The sequence below is a fragment of the Choloepus didactylus genome, chromosome 4 (genome assembly GCF_015220235.1).
Source record: "Choloepus didactylus isolate mChoDid1 chromosome 4, mChoDid1.pri, whole genome shotgun sequence".
Classification (NCBI taxonomy): domain Eukaryota; kingdom Metazoa; phylum Chordata; class Mammalia; order Pilosa; family Megalonychidae; genus Choloepus; species Choloepus didactylus.
In genome coordinates, this window is record NC_051310.1 from 166589928 (window position 1) to 166610008 (window position 20081).

General features: G+C 43.2%; 2 protein-coding genes across 3 annotated transcripts in view; one reads left to right on the forward strand and one right to left on the reverse strand.

The window, feature by feature from the left end:
- The window catches only part of LOC119532996 (zinc finger protein 550-like), a 63290-nt gene extending 57820 nt beyond the window's left edge, over positions 1 to 5470 (reverse strand). Inside the window, 2 exon segments of the mRNA XM_037835186.1 lie at positions 1905 to 2054; positions 5409 to 5470. Of these exon segments, the coding sequence (XP_037691114.1) occupies positions 1905 to 2054; positions 5409 to 5470 (212 nt within the window).
- The window catches only part of NUBPL (nucleotide binding protein like), a 626527-nt gene that overhangs the window by 539903 nt on the left and 66543 nt on the right, over positions 1 to 20081 (forward strand). Inside the window, exon 12 of one of the 2 annotated variants that reach the window (XM_037834760.1) lies at positions 4339 to 4588. The exons of the other annotated variant lie outside the window; for it this stretch is intronic. The gene's annotated coding sequence lies outside the window, so the exon portion shown is untranslated. Of the gene's footprint in view, positions 1 to 4338; positions 4589 to 20081 lie in introns of those variants that run through there. 2 annotated transcript variants of the gene reach the window in all.

The following is a 20081-nucleotide window of genomic DNA, read 5'->3' on the forward strand; positions in this document are numbered from 1 at the left end:
CCCGGAAGATCGGAAAGCGGTGACACGAACAGATATCTGCACGCCAATGTTCATAGCAGCATTATTCACAATTGCCAAAAGATGGAAACAACCCAAGTGTCCTTCAACAGATGAGTGGATAAATAAAATGTGGTATATACACACGATGGAATACTACGCGGCAGTAATAAGGAACGATCTCGTGAAACATATGACAACATGGATGAACCTTGAGGGCATAATGCTAAGCGAAATAAGCCAGGCACAAAAAGAGAAATATTATATGCTACCACTAATGTGAACTTTGAAAAATGTAAAACAAATGGCTTATAATGTAGAATGTAGGGGAACTAGCAATAGAGAGCAATTAAGGAAGGGGGAACAATAATCCAAGAAGAACAGATAAGCTATTTAACGTTCTGGGGATGCCCAGGAATGACTATGGTCTGTTAATTTCTGATGGATATAGTAGGAACAAGTTCACAGAAATGTTGCTATATTAGGTAACTTTCTTGGGGTAAAGTAGGAACATGTTGGAAGTTAAGCAGTTATCTTAGGTTAGTTGTCTTTTTCTTACTCCCTTGTTATGGTCTCTTTGAAATGTTCTTTTATTGTATGTTTGTTTTCTTTTTAACTTTTTTTTCATACAGTTGATTTAAAAAAGAAGGGAAAGTTAAAAAAAAAAAAAAAAACAAGGAAAAAAAAAAGATGTAGTGCCCCCTTGAGGAGCCTGTGGAGAATGCAGGGGTATTCGCCTACCCCACCTCCATGGTTGCTAACATGACCACAGACATAGGGGACTGGTGGTTTGATGGGTTGGGCCGTCTACCACAGGTTTTACCCTTGGGAAGACGGTTGCTGCAAAGGAGAGGCTAGGCCTCCCTATGGTTGTGCCTAAGAGCCTCCTCCCGAATGCCTGTTTGTTGCTCAGATGTGGCCCTGTCTCTCTAGCTAAGCCAACCTGAAAGGTGAAATCACTGCCCTCCCCCCTACGTGGGATCAGACACCCAGGGGAGTGAATCTCCCTGGCAACGTGGAATATGACTCCCGGCAAGGAATGTAGACCTGGCATCGTGGGACGGAGAACATCTTCTTGACCAAAAGGGGGATGTGAAAGGAAATGAAATAAGCTTCAGTGGCAGAGAGAATCCAAAAGGAGCCGAGAGGTCACTCTGGTGGGCACTCTTATGCACACTTTAGACAACCCTTTCTAGGTTCTAAAGAATTGGGGTAGCTGGTGGTGGATACCTGAAACTATCAAACTACAACCCAGAACCCATGAGTCTCGAAGACAGTTGTATAAAAATGTAGCTTATGAGGGGTGACAATGGGATTGGGAAAGCCATAAGGACCACACTCCACTTCGTCTAGTTTATGGATGGATGAGTAGAAAAATAGGGGAAGGAAACAAACAGACAAAGGTACCCAGTGTTCTTTTTTACTTCAATTGCTCTTTTTCACTCTAATTATTATTCTTGTTATTCTTGTGTGTGTGCTAATGAAGGTGTCAGGGATTGATTTGGGTGATGAATGTACAACTATGTAATGGTACTGTGAACAATCGAAAGTACGATTTGTTTTGTATGACTGCGTGGTATGTGACTATATCTCAATAAAATGAAGATTAAAAAAAATATATATATAATACAAGCCACAAATGTGTGTCACATATGTAATTTCATGTTTTCTAGCCACATTTTAAAGAGAAAAGAGGAACAGGTGAGGTTGATTTTAATAATATACTTAATCTAATATATCTAAGATATTTTAACATCATCAATGTAAACAATCGTTAATGAGATTTTTACATTCTTTTTTTCATACTAAGTCTTTGAAATCAGGTATGTGTTTTATACTTATAGCACATCTCACTTTGGGCTAGTGGTTAGTATACTGGACAGAGCAGGTCTCGATATACCCATTACTGGGGTGTCTGCCTCTGAAGTAGAGCTGATGCATAGAGGTCCCCGTTTTGCTTGGCAGCAGGCAGCTCCTCCTTCCCACCTCTCCTAGATCCCCTGGAATCTGTTCTCAGCGTCTGAGAATCTTTCCTGCATTCTTCACCTTTGGCACTTCTGGAGGGCACAAAAGGTTGAGCCTGCCAAATCAGTTCAGCAGGGCTTGTATCCTCACGTCTGGGTCTGAGAGGTTTTCATAGCCACCTCCTCTTTCTTTACTGACTGACCCAGCTATAAATATGAGCCAAGCCCCTAGAAGAGGATGATGGTTTGTTGGAGGGAAATGGTGTCTGAAAATGATTGAGGAAAAGTGAACTGTGGTTAAACTGAATGGTGGAACCAGAATGGACTTTTCTTTCAAATTCTGTAAGCAGGAGTAAACTGATATTTCTAGTGTGTACACTGGCCAAAGGAGACCAAAGCACCATGTGGTTTGTTACAGCACTAGCCCAACAGTCATTGTGTTCTCGCAGCAGCATGCTGCCCTCTCCCCAATTAAACACACAGATATCGAATGCCTACCTTGTGTGCAAGGGCTAGGGGAGGTTGTTTCTGTTATTGGGACCACACGTTTGGAATCTGTCAGCCTTGAATTTGAATCTGCACCCCGACACTGATTTTCAGTATGATCCTAGGCAAGTTATTTAGGCAAGCTATGGTTTCTTCATCTGCAAAATGTGCATAATAACATCTATATCACAGAACTCTTGCGAGGATAAAGTGAGATGATATATAGCATTTCTCAGTCTAGTGCTTGGCACACAGGTGCTCAATGAATGCTAGCAGAATCGGGACCAGGAGAGGTGAGTGAGGTGCCTGGGGTCCAAAATTGCAGGAAGCGCCCACTCCCAGGGTCATGCAGGTTGCACTGAGTTGTGCTTGCACCATCATCATTGTTGCCATTGCTATATTTATGATGTAGTAGGCGCCATGGGAATTAACAAGATGCATAAGGCACAGTCCCGTCTCTTAAGGAACACGGGGTCCATGAAGGAAGACTGTAGACCCAAACAAATAAAAACCAGAGTAGATGTGATGATTGCCTTGAGAGAGAAAGGAGAAATCATTTCCTCACAGGGAATCAGAGACCATGTCCTTGGAGAATGGATGAGATGCAAGATTGGGGGTAGGACAGTTTAGAGAGAGAATGGCAAGATTAAAGTCACAGAGGTGAAAAACTGCTCAGGGAATATTGAATTGTGGCTATATTGGTGCATGCTGACAGCTACAAGGGAATGATAAGAGTCTTGTTGAAGCCAAGTTGTTCAGGGTTTGAAATAGCAGGCTAAGGATTTTGGACTTTATTTGGTAAAAAATGGGAAGCCCATAGACAGTGTCCCTGGAGGGAATGACAGAGAAATGATGAGTATCTTTTTCCTTTTGAAACTGAGGGGTTTTTGAGAATCAAACTTTATTGCCATTGCCCTGTCAAAAGCTAACACAGATGCTCCTGCCTCAAGCCACATGAAACTTGGAGATCATATCTTCCATTACCCACTCCTAATCCCACTCCCCCAAAGTAATTCCTGTAACCAGCATGGAATGTATCCTTCCAGACATTCCTCCATACAACAGCAATATATGAAGATCCAAAAAAAATTTTAACTAAAATTGGATCATGCTATACTTACTCTTCTGCCATTTACTGTTAAAGAATATATTTTGCACATCTTTCCTTGTGAGTCGTATAGATTCACCTCATTCTTTCTAATGGTTGCTTAGTATTGTGTTGTAAGTAGGTCTAGAATCCTACAACGAGCTGGTGGCACAGAAAGGATCTGAACACAGTTCTTGGCTCCAAAGGCCAAGGGCTTTTCACCACTCCAGGAGACTTGAGAGATGGTACATTTTGAGCTAGCACAGTGGCTGGTGTGGTTTTATGCAAATATAAAATGATATGGTACAATTTGATGATGTTCTGAGCAGAATCTGATAAATGAAGTAATGAGAGTGATTTAAGACTCCCCATTCTGGTTCTCGCACAGCACATTTGTCACCAGCTCTCACTTAATGCTGACCTGCCCTCCTCTTAGGGTAGCTTTGGAATAATAATGAATAGTGGCATCTTTAGGACAGAAGGAATCTTAGAGCCCCTCTGGTCCAATTCCTTTGTTTTAGGAGAGGAGGAAGGGAACCTGAGAGATGAGCCACCAGGGGCTACCTGGGAGTTCCCCTCCGCCTCCACCAAGAGGGCATGGCTGCTAGCTAAACAATATAAGCTGATCCTCCACATTGTATTGACTCATAGTCATTCTATTAATGCTAGAAACTCACTTTCCCAAATGCATTATTTTTACTGTTTCTATCTTCTGTATATATGTATTCTTCCAGCAGTTTGCCTGGCTTTATTAAAAGATATTTATGTTTTCTGATCACTTCTACTTCCCTCTCTTCTCCCCAGGAATAGAAGATCAATCTAGTGTCATTTAGAGGATAATCCTGGAAGAAGATAGCTGGTGACAGTAGATTTGTCACCCAACTTGCTTTCTTTTACTGAGCAATTGAAATTTCTTCCATGAGGGATGAGACTGAATGTTATTTCACTGTCTGAACCCAGGCCTCTTACCAACTTGCCAAGTTTTCATTCCATTGTCTCACTGTCATTGGCTGCTCTCTAGACACACTGATTAATTTCAAACCCCTTTGTATCGATCTAATAAAATTGGCTTGCTAATTTGTGTTGGGAAGTTTCTGAGAATGTTTTCATTTAGACTCTGTTAAAGGGCATTTTTAAAATGTCATGTTGGAGACATCCCTTGGGAGTGAGAGGTTTTCCTCCCTGCAGTCTCTTGAATTACATGAAGCAAACACTGAAGCGATGGTGGAATTCTCTCTACCGTCAGTATTGAGTGCTTGCACAATAAGCACTTCTGCCTATTAGTGGGGCAGAATTTTTATGTCTTCTCATCAAAACACATTTCACTGCTGTCTTTCCACCTCTAGAGGTTGTCTGAGCTGGTTCTAAACCTCAAAACATGGCCTGTTGGGATCCGGTGCTCTTCACCATCCACTCCCACCATCAGGGGCTACAACCAGTTCACTAGCTCCAGCCTCACCCCACTTGATTTATAGATGCCTTCCTTTTCTCTAGAGGCTGTGAGAGCTTGATCCCCTCAGGAGGGATTGGAGTAAAGGTCCTGAAGTTGAATGTTTTCTGTTTCATCACAAAGAGAAATGGATGGGAAGAAGGGAATTCAGCTAATAACCCAACCCCGTCATGGACACAGGACTTATTCATGGTTAGATGCCTTTTGAGGCATGATTCCTCACTGGGTGGAATTAATATTCTAATAGCTACTTTCCCAATCAGCTGCCACCAGGATGCAGGGAGCTTGTTTATTTAAGAGGATCAGACTACTGTATCCAACTAATCTCTACTTGCATTTTTCCCCTAAGAGGCATTTCATAAAAATGTGCACACATGCTCATAGAACCTTCTTAAAACTCCAAAAGCCCCCTGCGACTGCTTGCCTCCTGGCCGGGGCTGTCCAGGCTGAGGTGCCCTCCTCGGTGGAAGGTTCATACATCTCCATCAGGTAAGGCAAGAGCTGCAGTCAGAGATGAGCTTCCCCCTCAAAGCAGCCTCCTTGCGAGCTCCCTGGGAGCTGCTGTGCAAGCTGCAGCATTTGGCTGATTCATTTGTCTTCATTAATGTTGCTTATAGCTGAGGCCTTTGCCATATACATGATTATGTGAGATTCGATTCTCCCGAATGTGTAAACACAGAGCTCTAGTGTGAGGCTCCAAGCAGGCAGCAACCTGCAGAGCAGCTTTTCTGCTGCTGGGGGCTGGCGTATGCTGTCAGCCGGTAGGGAGAGGGGCCACCCGGGGGCACCCAGGTCTTAAATGTCCGGAACTGGTTCTGAGAGTGGTAAGGGTTTGTTAGGTTGGAATTTCCTTGGTTCTCAGCCCCAGGGGCTGGCCTCTGTCTGCAGGCACCTCACAGAGGATGTCCTCCTCTATTCCTCCCCTCAGCTCCACATCCGCCAAGTCCTCTCAGTGTTAACACCTTCGTGTCTCTTGACTTGATCCCTTCCCCACTCTTCCTCCAGGGTTTTCTCTTCATCTGAGGCCATCATCTATCTCATGGCCAGGATTCCTGCAACAGCCCCTTAATCACACTCCCCACCTCCAATCTTGTCCCCCTCTAATCCTTTCTGCACCCTGCTGATATCTTAATCTTCCTAAAATGCCTATCAGTTTGGGTCACTCCCCTACTCCAGACAAAGGTCAAACTGCTTAGGATGCCCTACAAGGCCTTTTGGGGTGGGGTCCTGATGACCCCACCAGGCTTCAGCCCCACCAATGCACTCCTTCTCTACCCTGCACCACTTCTCTCCTGTGTCACAGGGTTCCAAGACATTGTGCCTAAGCCTAGTGTCTAAGGGTTTTTAGATAAAGCAGCTTTCTTGAGTATTAACTCACCACCTCTGCTATTTCTCAGATTAACACAGGACAACATGGGTAGCTGAATCAAGTAGAAAGTCCATGTCACTGCTTTCCTCAGCCTCGCTCTGCTCCAGGGACTGAGATTTTTTGAGCTGTCATACTCAGGGCTACTTTAGGTGCAAGAGAAAGAACAGATGAAAGTTACCAGATGAAAGAAGAGGGGGGTTATTAAAGGATATGCATGTGAGGGAACCCAGGGAAAGCTGGCTTCAGGAAGGGCAGAAACAAGACAGCTCTAGGACTCAGCCATCCTCTCCTTCCCCTCCAACACCACCTTTCCCTCTCCGTCTCCCTCTTCCTCTCCCACTTTGCCTCTTTCCATTCTCCTTGCTTTCTCTTGACCAGTTTCCTCTACATACTCATCTTATACACAGCTGTAAATGACAGCCACAAGCCAGGGTTTCCATGGTCTTCCAACTTAGCATGCATCACCATTACAAATTCCTATTGCCTGAGGGAGTGTGATGGGCCCAAATCATCTCTCTGAGCCAGGCCACACCAGTCCTGAGTGCTGGCAAGCCTGCCAATTGGTTGCCCTTGGCTCAGATCTGCTTCCCACCCTCCTCAGCCATGAACTTTGACCCAAAGGAGGAAGTTACATGGTATCCTGTCCTCTCATCAGGGCCTCGGAGTGGGGACAGCTTATCACTGAGAGGTTAAGGGCAGGACCAAAAGAGATAGACATCTCTACAGTTTCTTTCCCTGGGCCTCCTCAAGAGACCCCACATTACTAGTCTTCTAAAATTACTAGCTACTAGAGTAGAAAGAGAGAGGTTAGATTCAAAGTGAGGCCCTCACTACAGACAAAAAGAGCATTGTAAACTGTAGGTAAACACATTTCCACTGCACCCTTGGCCAGAGATACAGCTTTTCTGTTTTTAAGACTTCCAGGGAAAGAGCATCTATACCAAGGACAGGTCCATGGTCCTGACAGCAACTATTAATGGGGTCAATAATAATATGAACAGTAATGATAATACTGTACACCAGGTGTGTGGTCCATTAGAACTGTCAAATCACTTTCACAGTGAATGCATTTTATTTGATCTTCACAACTATATGAAATAGGTAAAGCAGATTATTTATCTGCTTTTTGTTGCCTCATCTCTGAAGTGAGATAACCATAAAGCTGTGGTATCCAGGAAGCTGGATGTAAATGGCTGCTATTTTCATTACTGTCACTCATATTACAGAGGGAGAAAGGAGATGCAGAGGTTAAGAGATTCAGCCTAGATCCCCAAACCCACCACAGAGCTCAGGGGCAAGGGTGAGGGAGGGACCAAATGTGCGCCTCTGAAAACCCAAAAGGAGGTGCCTCTCCATTCCTATATCCTCTTCCTGTCTTAGAGCCTGGAGTTACTTTGCTAGAGGCTTCTTTAATGCCATTTCTTTAAACTGTGTTTTCATTTATTTTATTTCCTGTCAAAGCTATTTTGCTGTTACCAAAATTAGGAAAGTTTAAACAAAATATATTAGAATAAAATAGTATGAAACTCTTTAGTTATGCCTATAATATCAGAAGGGTATGCAATGCATCCTTTATCAGAAAGGGAAAAACTATACACCCATTTGTGCATGCACACAGACACACACACACACACACACACACACACACACACACACACACACCCTACCTTATTATTAGAAGATATAAGGGTCTCAAAGATAGTGCAATTGTTTCTTTACTTTCCCTGTTGAGTCACCTTTCAGTCCATCCAGCCCTTCTTCCTTGTTTCCCTCCTACAATTGCCCTGCCACCCATTGGGGATTTTTCTGTCTCTCTCCCCTCCCTGCAGCCTCTTAGCTCCATTCTAAGATGGCGTCAGTTCAGTTCCCCAGAGGATGTCTCTGAGCTGAGGAATCATGTGAGTGTGCCTTCTTAGGAAACATTCCTAGGAAAAATTGGTAGGGGAGTGGTGAAGTGAGATCAGGAAGAGGTGTCAAGTAAAGTCCCACAGAGGAGCTCTTGGAGACAGAAGAGCTCACACCTCAGAATTGTTTTCATCAGGAAGGGGGTAGGCAAGGAGATGGAGTATTTTACACCCTGCAACCAAGAGTTGTTGACTGTTAAGAGCTCCCCTTACCTCCCCTCTCCCCCAAATGTGGGATTTCCCAATCACTTCCAGCTGTCTGTGAGCAGCTCCGAGGGCAGTCCTTTAACAAGAGAAGCAGGTGCTGGCCATTGAGAATGAAAGCACAGCCCAGGATGGTGTGAATGAAATAGGTGGAGAGAGCCGAGGGGAAAAGGGCCTGCTCCATCAGGTGCGTGATGCTCCCAGGTTCTGGTTCCTAACCTCCCCCTGTGCAAGGCTGAGGGAGACTTTAGGTCTTTCAGAGCAGAGAGTCTACAAAACAAACATGCTGTTCTGTTGCTCACATGGATTCTTTATCCCTGCAATGCTATGATGTGTTTTATGTTAAACAGAGTCTCAGTTCCTTTACTTTGTCTTCCCAAATTCAGAGAGGAGCAAGAAATGTCAAGAGTGAAAGTGGGAAAAAAATCCCAGTAGGGCACAGACATAAATACACTTCTGTTCCACCTTCTTGATTTTAAATGAAATTATGGATTGCTAAGATGAATTTTTCATGCCAATTAAAAACACGTGTCATGTCCTTGGGCCTGTGGTCTCTGCTCTCCTTTGAGAGGTTCCCGATTCACAGTCCAGTGCTCCCTGTGTCCGATGACTCTCACTCCATGTCTTTATTTATCCTTGTCTTTGTCTTCCTCCCTCTTCTGTCACCAATTGGCCTTGATTTCTTTATTTCCCTCCCCCTTTTACTTATGTGAATGATAAGGGAGCCTGCTGGGAGAGGTGGGCTGACCACCCAGTCAGGGTCATTTTGGAGAGGTGAGAAGAGACTTGGGGAGCTAACCCTCAATGACAGGAATGAAAAATTGTATTGCACATATGAAAGGGAAAGGAAAGCTCCAGAAAGAACCTGCTGACCCAGCTCTGCATGTCATAGAGGGAGATCTTGGAAGAGAAAACATATTCCCCCTGATGAGAGAAGGTGGGTTCTGGCTACCGAAGACAGGGCTGAGGTGGAGGAGGAAGTGCTTGGCGAGGAGGAGACTGCCAGCAGCAGGCACCTGTGGCAGGGAACTGGGACACTCACCTTCGGTGCCTCTTGGCAGAAAGGCAAGGTACTTCCTGATGGAGGCTGATGAAGCTGAAACTCAGAGAGATAATGAACTGAAACAGGATTCCTCTCTGAATTGAAAGTTAAGGCTGGAGATAATGAATGCAGTTGTCTCTTGAGCCTAGAAGCTCCACTATGCATGGAGCTCTGTGAAATGAGGGCTTCCTTATAGAACAACAGATTGTAAAGAGAGGACTCTGTTTAAATTGCTGTTAAACTGTGCAAAGCAAAATCAAGCAATAGCCTTCCAAATCAACATATTAAGCCTGCAAGCTAGGTGTTCAGAAATCTCTAAGAAGCTTGGAGACTCCTCAAGTCTTTCAGCAACCTCTGAATGAAAATAGGTGCATAATTCCTTCTGCCATGAAGGAGCTTAAGCATCTCAGACAACCTGGAACTATTGTTCAAAGTTGTTTCCCTGATGGTGGGACATCCTCAGGTTGGAAGCGTGTAATGTTATGGGGTTAAAAAAGGAGACAGAACTCTTATGTGCAAGCACTTCAGTAAACTAGAGAGATGTTTTCCGGGGCTGGAGAATATCAACATAAAGGGGATAATAACCAGGTCTTTAGGCCACATTAAAGAAGGGACTGAAGAATGTTTATCCTGTAATAAGGTCAAGTGACAAGTCCAATCATCCTAGATTCCCAATATAACTCCCAACATCACTAGTGTTTCTACCATGCAGAATGGAAAATGATTTGAATGGTCTGGATTAGAGTGGTTTGTTCTTGAGATTGTGCATTATGTTGATTTTTTAGATTGATACTTATCTGTATAGCATTTGATATGTATATTGTCATTCACTAGATTTTTAACCCATGCCTTGCAGGACTGCCAATAATATGTACAGTATGTGATTTAGAAAATTTTGTGGAAATTGAATTTTTGTAAGTCAAAACATAATTTTGATGGTTTAAGGCAATAATAGCATACATTTATAAATCACTTCACAGTTTTCAAAGCATTTTAGTATATATGGTCTCAATTTTCACAACATCTTTGTGAGAAGGTGTTGTCATTTCCATTTTTCCAGACAAGGAAACTAAGACTTGCAGGGATTAAGAGGTGAGTTCAACCTTCTGCTGTTTTCTGGCTTGTGTTCAGAAGTCAGTTCTCCTGAATGCAAATCTTATATTCTTTTCTTTGTTCTGTACTCATTAATTAAATCAATTCATTTGTAGTGTAAATGCTCATGCTGCCAGGTTAATTTTTGTTTATATAAATATATGTCAATAAATATTTACTTTAGTTTTCAAATTGTTGTAAGGTGAGGTACACTTATAATGGGTCGACACTGAATTTATGTCAGCCAAGATCAAAATAAGAATTGTTATCCCCATGATGTAGGTAAAATGATAGCATCAGCACTACGTATTTCAGGCTTCCTGATTAGCCCATAATATGCCTCTACGTTTTTGTTTCTTGCTTTGATGGGATCACTGTTGCAATACTTCCGATAGAGACATAGTACATGAGCTTACACAAGACCCAGGGGCAGATCCAGGTTTCTGTGCTTTGAAGTTTACACAACTTGGTGGAGTACTTTTAAGACAAAAATACAAAATTAATGAAAAATTAGATCAAGCCTCATTAGCTTCTTAGTAATTCCACCTTTGCCAATACCTGGCAGGAATGCTCTGGCAGCTATCTTCCAGGATCTCATCACACAACATACCCAAGAGTTACACTATCCCAGTGAGCAGGAAAAATTGAATTTTGTTTCCCTTCATCAATGTAGACACATCTTGGAAAGGTGGGGTGAAACCCCAATCGGTTACAAAGAAATTGAGAGCAGCTAGCCATTTGAAGTGCATTCGGGTCTCTTGGACCAGATACATTACTTTCTAGGGAATAAAAATCATTTAAATATATATGATTGAGGAACAACATAATCTTTGAACAAGTTAACAAAGAATAAATATGCACAGATCAGAGGGGAAAATTGTTGCTCCAAATTTCAGGGATAGATTCTGCAAAATACAGACTGGTAATCTTAGCATTCATAACCAGCAAATTTCTAAAATGGATTACCAAACAGTTTGTGAACATGTAGAAAGAGGAGACATGACTACTAGGTTCTGATGTGGGTTCATTAAAAATAAATCCTCACAAACTCAGTTCATTTCCATTTTTTATTGAAACGTTAAACCCAAAAATGGGGAAATACATTAGGGTTTGAGAAGGCTACTTGACAGAAACTTTCAAAATATTCTTTCACACAAGTTGGAGAAATGTGGATTGAATTATGAAATAGTTTGGTTTGGTTGGCTGATAGAGTGAGATGAATTAGTGCTGAAGTGGAAAGTTACAAGCATTGACATTTCTTTTCAGTGCTCATCATGGACAGTGGGTATATGAAGACAAATAAGAAAAGACCCCTTCCTTCAAGAACGCAGCAGAGAAAGAGATATAAATAACTATCTATGATCATTAAAGAGAGGGCTATATGAAGGGTATCTAAGGAAAATGGGATGGCAGAGGTAGAACCACTGGGGTATGGGGTGGGGAGTCATTTATTGATGTCACATACACTGTCTTACAAAGTAGTGAGTACTTCAAATAGAGACTAGATGAGTATCTGGGAAGGACATTAAACAAGATAACTTTCGGGTTCCCTTCAAATGTTAAGATCCTGAGTTTGCTCATGGTTAAATAACAGTAGCTGGTATCAGCGCAACTAAGCCTGCCCAGCCAGACTGAGTTGAACTGAATTGATGAGGTAGATGAAAATCCACTTGGAAATCACAACCACACTAGATGTGAAGGAAAGAGAAATAAAGCTTGTTAACTTGTTCAGATTATTGGGATCCTCATGAAAGGGAATACATTTGGCAATTTAAAACATTACAAACTAAAGGAACTTTGTGGTCCAGCAAATGAAAGCTGGCAAATGTGGGCAGAAGGCCACCTATTCAGAGGGATTGCATTTGAGTCCGTACTGTCCTCATTTCAAGGCTCTTCCAAACTATTGAAAAGATTGGTTCTACTTTTCTAAGAACCATGTGAGCTACTTATTATAACTTATAAGTAATATTTAGTAATGCCACTTCAGACTCTAAAACCAACCTGGATGAGATAATGTCAATGTTTCCTGTGCAGAGTATTATAAAATATTAAGTCATTCAGTCCTTTAAGTACCTGGAAACAATTCACATTGAACTGGGAAGAATTTATTAGAAAAACACATCTCAGTCCCCCAACGTAGAGTTCATAGCCCACTGTTCACAATTGTCAATAGCAGAGTTCTACAAAGATTCCATCAATGGCAAGTGTCATGGCCTAAATTCTGACTGGTAATCAATCTCCTCTTCACCCTGAAGTCACCATAACAAGATAACATCCCCAAATTCTTTATAAACTTATCTCCCTAGTGGCTCACCCTTTCTCAGATTGGCACCCTCCTCTGAGGACAAAAACTGGGCATGTGGTGCAAGCAAAGCCCTTTTCACGAGGCTGGCTCCTAATTACGCACAGCCTTTCTTCAGTGTTCTCAGCGTCAAAGCCTGGCAAGCACAATTAACTCATGTTGCAGGGCTCCAGATAATGCTGGTCATTTAATGTGACTGAATATCGCAGCCAGGGCCTTCCTGTTTCCAAACCAGTCAATAGAGTTGTGGGGCCTTGAGTGTGTTTCACAGCCCTTTGCCATCCCCGTGGAAAACAAAGACAAGTTTTATGTCTGTGCCCTGAATACTTGGCTTGAGATGCTGAGGTCTGGCCATTTACTGTGCATGGGAATGGAAGGCTGTGGTGCTCTGACAGATTGGTGCAGAGCTCAGTTTGCTAGGCAGCATGATGCCACTGTATTCACAAGCCCACAGAAAGCATGGACACAACATGACTGGGTCCACCCTCTATTATCTTTTCTTCTGCATAAACACACAGACACATCATACTTTAGCTCCTTCAGGAACTTAAAAATGTTTTTTGAATTTAGCCATCCATTTTTGCACTCTGGCATTTCATGTTTTATTTGTAAGACCACTTGTGTTCTTTAAAGTTTAATGAGGCAATATTAAATAAATAGTCCAGAAGCAGCATAATAAAACACCGGTACAACCAGGCTGTGACTCTGTATTCTGAGAAATGGGTGCTGAGTAAATCTTGCTGTCTTTCTATGCAAAAAAACAAATTGCCCTGCTAATCTACATGTGTGAAAACCCAGCTGGGATGGGCCTTAGCCTTTGGTTCTCAGTCATAGAAGGGGAATACAGATTTGTACTTGGGCAGCCTCTTCATTTTATCCATAATAGCTTGGCAGTCACATTATTTCCATGATGTTGTTGAAAAGGGAATACTATGAATAGCAATAGAGCACATGGAACCAGTGGACCAGAACGTGCTGTAAGTGGTCATCCAACTCTCTCCTCTCTCCTCCCCCTTCTACTCTACCCTCCATTTGTAAGCAGCACCATCCCCAACATCTTAGGAAGCTAAGAATGAAATCCTACAGAGATCCTACAAAAAAGGAATCCCATGCGTAGGACTTCATGGCTTACATTTGGCTACTTTATCTCGTCTCCATTCCACACTTCTACCCTTATTGTTTTGACTCATTTTTCCTATTGACTTTTAGTAAAGCAATAGATATCTTCAAGTTAGTTTATACCCCTTTTGGAACAAGGTAGAGAATACATAGATCAGATAGATACATAGATAGACAGACAGACAGACAGCTAGATAGGGATTAGATGATAGTTACATTCTCACTCAATAACTATTTATGGCATAAAAGTCCTTTAAATAAATAAAGCAGAAACCAAGATGACATTCCTGGAAATGACTAAGCCACAATGAATTTATTTCAGTTCTTTGAAGGTACCCTTATACAAGAGGCACTCCCCAAATTTGGATTCGTCACTCAGTGCAGCCAATAGAAGTCACACTGAACCAGGCTGAAGAGGAAAAGAGGGTTTATTTATGACAGTGGGAGGACAGGGGAAGCTTTCCCAAATCAGCCTCCCCGGAAGTGTTTCTTCAATTGGTTTTTATGCCCATTGGAGACAAAGAGAGTTAATCATTTAATTAACATGTAACAATAGTGATAGATGAAAGGCTTATCTATATTTAGGAGGTTTGGGGCAAAACCCATTAGAGACAAAGACAGTTAATCATTTTAGTTAACATGTAACAGAGGTTTGGAGAATCCCAGCAATCTAGACATTTCCCATTTCCTTTAGAAACCAGGTGACACTTGTGAAAGGTGTCACCCCACCCACCCACCCCCACCCCCACCCCCACCCCTGGTGTTCAGGAAGATAGATGAAAAGGCTTCATTCATATCTGGGAGGTCTGGGGACCATAGATGAATGCTTATTCAAATATGGGTGCAGACTTTGCATTTACATACTGCTTCAGACTTTACATTTACATGTTGCTCCTTTGTGAGAATAAAAGCTTCCATTATAGTCTGCTTTCAGCTTTGAAGGTTACATTTGAAGGCTACTTGACAATTTCCTGCTTGCTTACAGTTTTAAGATTATATTTAAAAAGTCACTGTTACACCCTTTTTTCATGCTCCCTAGCACCCTCAACCAGCTAACTCAAGGTCTCATTTTAAGAAACTACTCCTCTGGGAAGCCTTTCCTGATCTCCTAACACGAGGCTAAGTGTTCTTATCATGTATTCCCATGGCATGGTATTTGTTCCCTATTGAAGCATCTGTCACGCTGGTCTGTAATGTAATTGCTTGTTTAACTGCATATCTTTCCCACTAGTTTGTGTGTTCCCTGAGGTCAGGGACTAAACCTGTCTTTTTCACACCTTGATCTCCAGCACAGAATATGGTACGTAGCAGGTACTCATAAGTATTTGTTGAATGAATGAATAACCTCACTTTAATTCAAGGTTACCCTAGACTTTCTAGAATGAACAAGTATGAATTGCAGCCCTCTTATGTGTGAATACCAGGCTCTGTCCTGGTTCTATGGAGGGCACTAAAAGGTACAGGCAGTGGCTGTGTCCTAAAAGCACTTGCTTGCTAGCTAGACAATTGAGACAATCAGAAACTTCGCTGAAATTCAGAGGACTGACAGAATACAGGAGCCTAAGAAGTTTTGTAAGGCTTCAGGAGTAAATGAGCCTTCATCTGGGCCATGAAGGAGGGATAGAATTTGAATAGGCAGAGAGAGCAGGGCATTTCAGGAAGGGGGAATAAAGATGGAATCTGGCATCAACAGGAGACCAGCTTAGCTGGAATGGAGAGTCCAGATTCTCCACAAATTATAGGAGCCAGAGCTATATTACGAAGGATTTGGAAAGCCGGGCAGAAGGGTCGGGCTTAAGATGGCATAATAGGACATGGATGCAAAATTTTGTGTAAGAGAATTTCATGATAGAAAAGTAGTTTGGGAAGGTCTTATGGTCACAACAGAGAAGACCAGAAGGGAGAGCTGTGCTGAGGACTGCAAGTGGTAGCCATTGTGATTATCCAAGAACAAGACTACATGGGCTGGGTCAGGTTGATGCACCAGTGAAAAGAGGAAAGGGTGAGCCAGGAAAACATCTGGAAGAAAGAAACGGCAGGCTGGCCTCAGTCAGACACCTGAGACTCTTTAAGGGCCTGAGGGTCCTGATTCCTCTGAGTGTACAAGTGGCTGCTCCCTAGAGACCAGAGCTGGAGACTGGGATGGCCCGTGAGGAGGAAAATCTTGACACTGACAGGCAGTGGTGTCCTAACCCCCGTTGCATGCATTGCAGGCCAGCTTTCCCTAGAGCTGTGCTCATGGTGGACTTGCTGCTCACCACCTCCTCACCAAGGATCCCCATCTCCAGCACAGAAGGCTTCTCTTCCTGTCAGCAGGTGGCTTAAGGAGAGTTGTCCTCTGCTGCCTTGCAGAGCTTTGAATCCCTCCAGGAGAAAGCACCAGGCTGTGCTGGAGGCTTAGCTGAGTTCCAGGGGCCTAGCAGGGGTGGGCAGGACCTGTACTGGTGATTGCTGGGGAAGAATTACTTTTTAAAATACGCCTGCCTTCCACTGCTTTCTCTAAGGCCTTGTGGTCTCGTTTTTCTCACCACTTCCTCCAATGGCTCATCATCATGGTCTTAACAACCATCATGTCAGCATATTACTTTAAAAACAGAAGTGCCGCTTTTTAAAGAATACGCTCAGGAGAAGTAACCATTCCACTTTCACCACCACCGTCAGCTAAGCCTCTGGTCTGGAGAACTTGGGGCCTCGTTGCCATGATTTATCATTCTGGTGTCATTCCCAGACAGCCTGCCTGCTCCCCCCATTCAGCTTTTCATCATTATTTCGAGGCTGTTTGCTCAGCCTTTGCTATTGCTGTTGCAATTGTGTTTTGGACCTGACCTCCTGGCAAGCTGTGGGGCTTGGCTGAGGAGGTTGGCAGAGGCTGAGCCCAGTGGAGGGGAGCGCCCAGGCTTATGAGGAAGTGGGGGGAGGTTGGGAAGGAACTCTGAGATAACATTTATGCTTTCTGAGTCAGGAAGGGGATTCTTCAAGCAGCCAGCTTAGATGCCCTTTTGGAACATTACGCATCGATGGAAGTCTCTCCATTGTGGTATGGCTCCCTACTAGTCTCTCCTTAATTTCAACTCCCCCCTCAGATTTTCATGCTGTTGTCACTTCCCAACAAAATAATTGTAATTCACTCCAAATTGTGCTTCATTTGAAAGAAACCCAAAAGCAGCCCTGAGGGCAGGGTACAGCTGCCTGCCTCCATTTAGGATCGAGGCCCTGGGAGCCACAGGGTCCCTTCATCCTGTTAAGGGCCTTCCCCACATGCACAGCCTGAGCCTGCAGGCCAGTGAGACAGCAGAGGAATGGAGAAGAGGGAAGAAGGGCTTTGGCCTGGACATCTGGAAGCCCAGGCATCCAGAATTAGCTCTTATACTGACTTCTCCCATGTTGCCTACTTTATAAGAAAAAACCACCAGCCTCCCCCTTTATCTAAGATGGATGGATTTATCATTATTAATTGTGTATGATGTACTAAGCTATTTACATATTTATATATATTGTTAATTCTAAAGACAACCCTTAAATACATGTTAGTACTTCTTAATTTCCTAAATTTTCAGATGCTCAGAGAATGAAAGCAATTGTACTAAGTAAGTGCAGACACTGAACTAAGGTCTTCCTAACTGCAAACCCAGACTTTCTCTCCTATGCCACACTGCCAGCCATATGGTGATCCTTCCAATCCATTGTCAATATGCATGTTAGAAAGATGTTATCTGCATCAAAAACTGTTTTATTTATTGAGTCCCTCAATAAAGCAAGAAAATGCCTCCAGCTTCTCAGAAGAAAAATGCCACGCACAAAAAAAACACAAACAATTTAGGCTCATAGTAGGCCCTACCACTTTTTTCTTCAAGGCTGTTTTGATGACCTTGTGTGTACTGTTGGGCATAATGCTTTGGAAGATTCAGCAGCCTTTGTATTGTCAGCCTAGACAAGTCAGCACTGTTCAGTGGGTCAGGCAATCTTGAGCCTAAATCTAATCCCAGCTGAGTCCCTGTGTGTCACAGAATTCGTCATGCCACCTGTCTGGGTTTTAGATTCCCCATCTAAAAAGAGAAACTGGAACTCCAAGCCCTGAATAGCTGAATTATGAAGAAAAATGGGACTAATAGGTGCAAGCATTTTAGGTTTGCCAAGAAGCTACTCCCAAATACAAAGCTATACCTCGTTTTCTTTTGTCCCCTCCTCTAAACTAGCTTCCTTTTCCTTCTGAAACAAGTCCTTCCTTTATCTGCACCCCCAACACAAATGCAGATGCAGTTTGCTCTATCAGCATGTGTAATTCCTAGTATTTTCCTCATGGAGAGGGAATATGAGGGTGCAGGCAGGTTATAGTTGAGGCGAGTTTTCTGGGCACTGGGCCTGGCACAGAATTCATGCTGTTTCACTCCTTTTCCAGTCAGCTGCCTGCTCCTCCAGCCTCAGGCTTTGGGGTAACTGACTTTGCCAGGTCACTTGACTTCTAGCCCCTGGGTCTCTAGGGAAAACAGAACCTTCTTCTGTCCAGATCTCAGATCCAGCCTCAGGGCTATTCCTTAAGTTAGACTACAATTGTTCTGCATTTGCCCAGCAGCCTGCTTAGAAGACTTGAGCTTGCCACTGATCTCAGCCGGTCCTCCCGGGCTCCTTCCACGTCCGCCTTTGCTTCTTCCCTAAATGGCCTCATGCTTTTTCAGGGGCCCTTTCTTTCCTACACTCTAGCTGAGGAATGGCTCGTGGGTTTCAGTACATGGGTGGACACCAACTGGTAATGATTGCCTGAAATGCAGTGTTGACAAGTATTCTACAGCTAAGCCTCAGTTTGGTGAAAAAGAATAGTCTAGAAGTGATCAGCAGCGTCTGCCACAGGCATGGAAAGGAGAGGGTCAGCATGCTTGCTGGGTATTTGCTGTCTCTGCTCCAGCAGGAAGAGCTGGTTTCTCTGGCCTTGCATCAACTGTTTTTTGTTTTGTTTTTTAATCTTTGTTCAGCTCACATATTTTCCCCCTTGAAAATGCAGTACCATTTTTCTTGATAAGAGTAGCATATTTAAAACTACTTATATGTTTATCACAATCCCCTTCCTCAATACAGTGATTTTTGTAGGAGTGGCACTATTTTTGCCACTAAGTTCTGTGGAAAACCTTGCTACTTTTATTTCTTTCCTATATACTTGAGGAGTTGGGGGGGAAATGAGGTCATAGCTTTTTGGAGACAGGTACTAGAAATGTATTTACCCATTAAATATGACTTTACTGAGTGGTTACCGTGTGCCAGGCACTGTTCTGAGCACCAGGGATATAAAAATGCAAACAACAAGGACTCGCCCTGCAAGGAGCTCCCGTTCTAGGCTGGAGAACCCATTTGATAACAACCGACCACAGACATAACATGAAACCCACTTTCTCTAGGAAGCCATGATATTCTTGGAACTGAAAAAGTTTTCTCACCAACTTTCCTTTTCTAAAGTGGTTAAGCTGTTGAAGGAAGAACTTAAGTCCCCCATGTTGTTATCCATCAATGATCCTCCGTTCCCAGTGTCAAAGATCCCATCATGCCTTTAAAATATAAAAACTGCTATACTGGGCTAATAAACCTGACTGAAGTAGCAACAAGCTGTTTGGCAACAGTCCTCAGAACCACTCTGTTCACCCTGCAGCCCCCACAGTTTCCCGTCTTTAGTACTTGGCTGCGTACTCTGGCTCCCGAACCACCTCTTGCCCTAGACTTGAGATCTTTAGGCTCTACCTCCAACTTCCAGTGGAACTTCACACCCCTGGGCTTCAGGTTTGGGGCTTTATCCTAAGATATTTCCTGGTGCTCCTTATGTAAATTCCCATGCCTGATGGCACTGCCTGCCCTCAAGCCTGCCTTCCCAGACCAAGTCTGAGCTCCCATCACTGCCCCAGCATGCCCCAAATTCCATTTCTGCTAAGAATCATTGCACAAGAATAGGTCACCCGTGTAGTCGCTAAATGGTGCTTGCTTTGGCAATGTCCAGGTATTTCACATTTGCTTTCACTGTGATTCTGGACTGAATTTCAGTGCTGATCAACATGTTTGGCAAAATAGAGATGCAGCCTTGG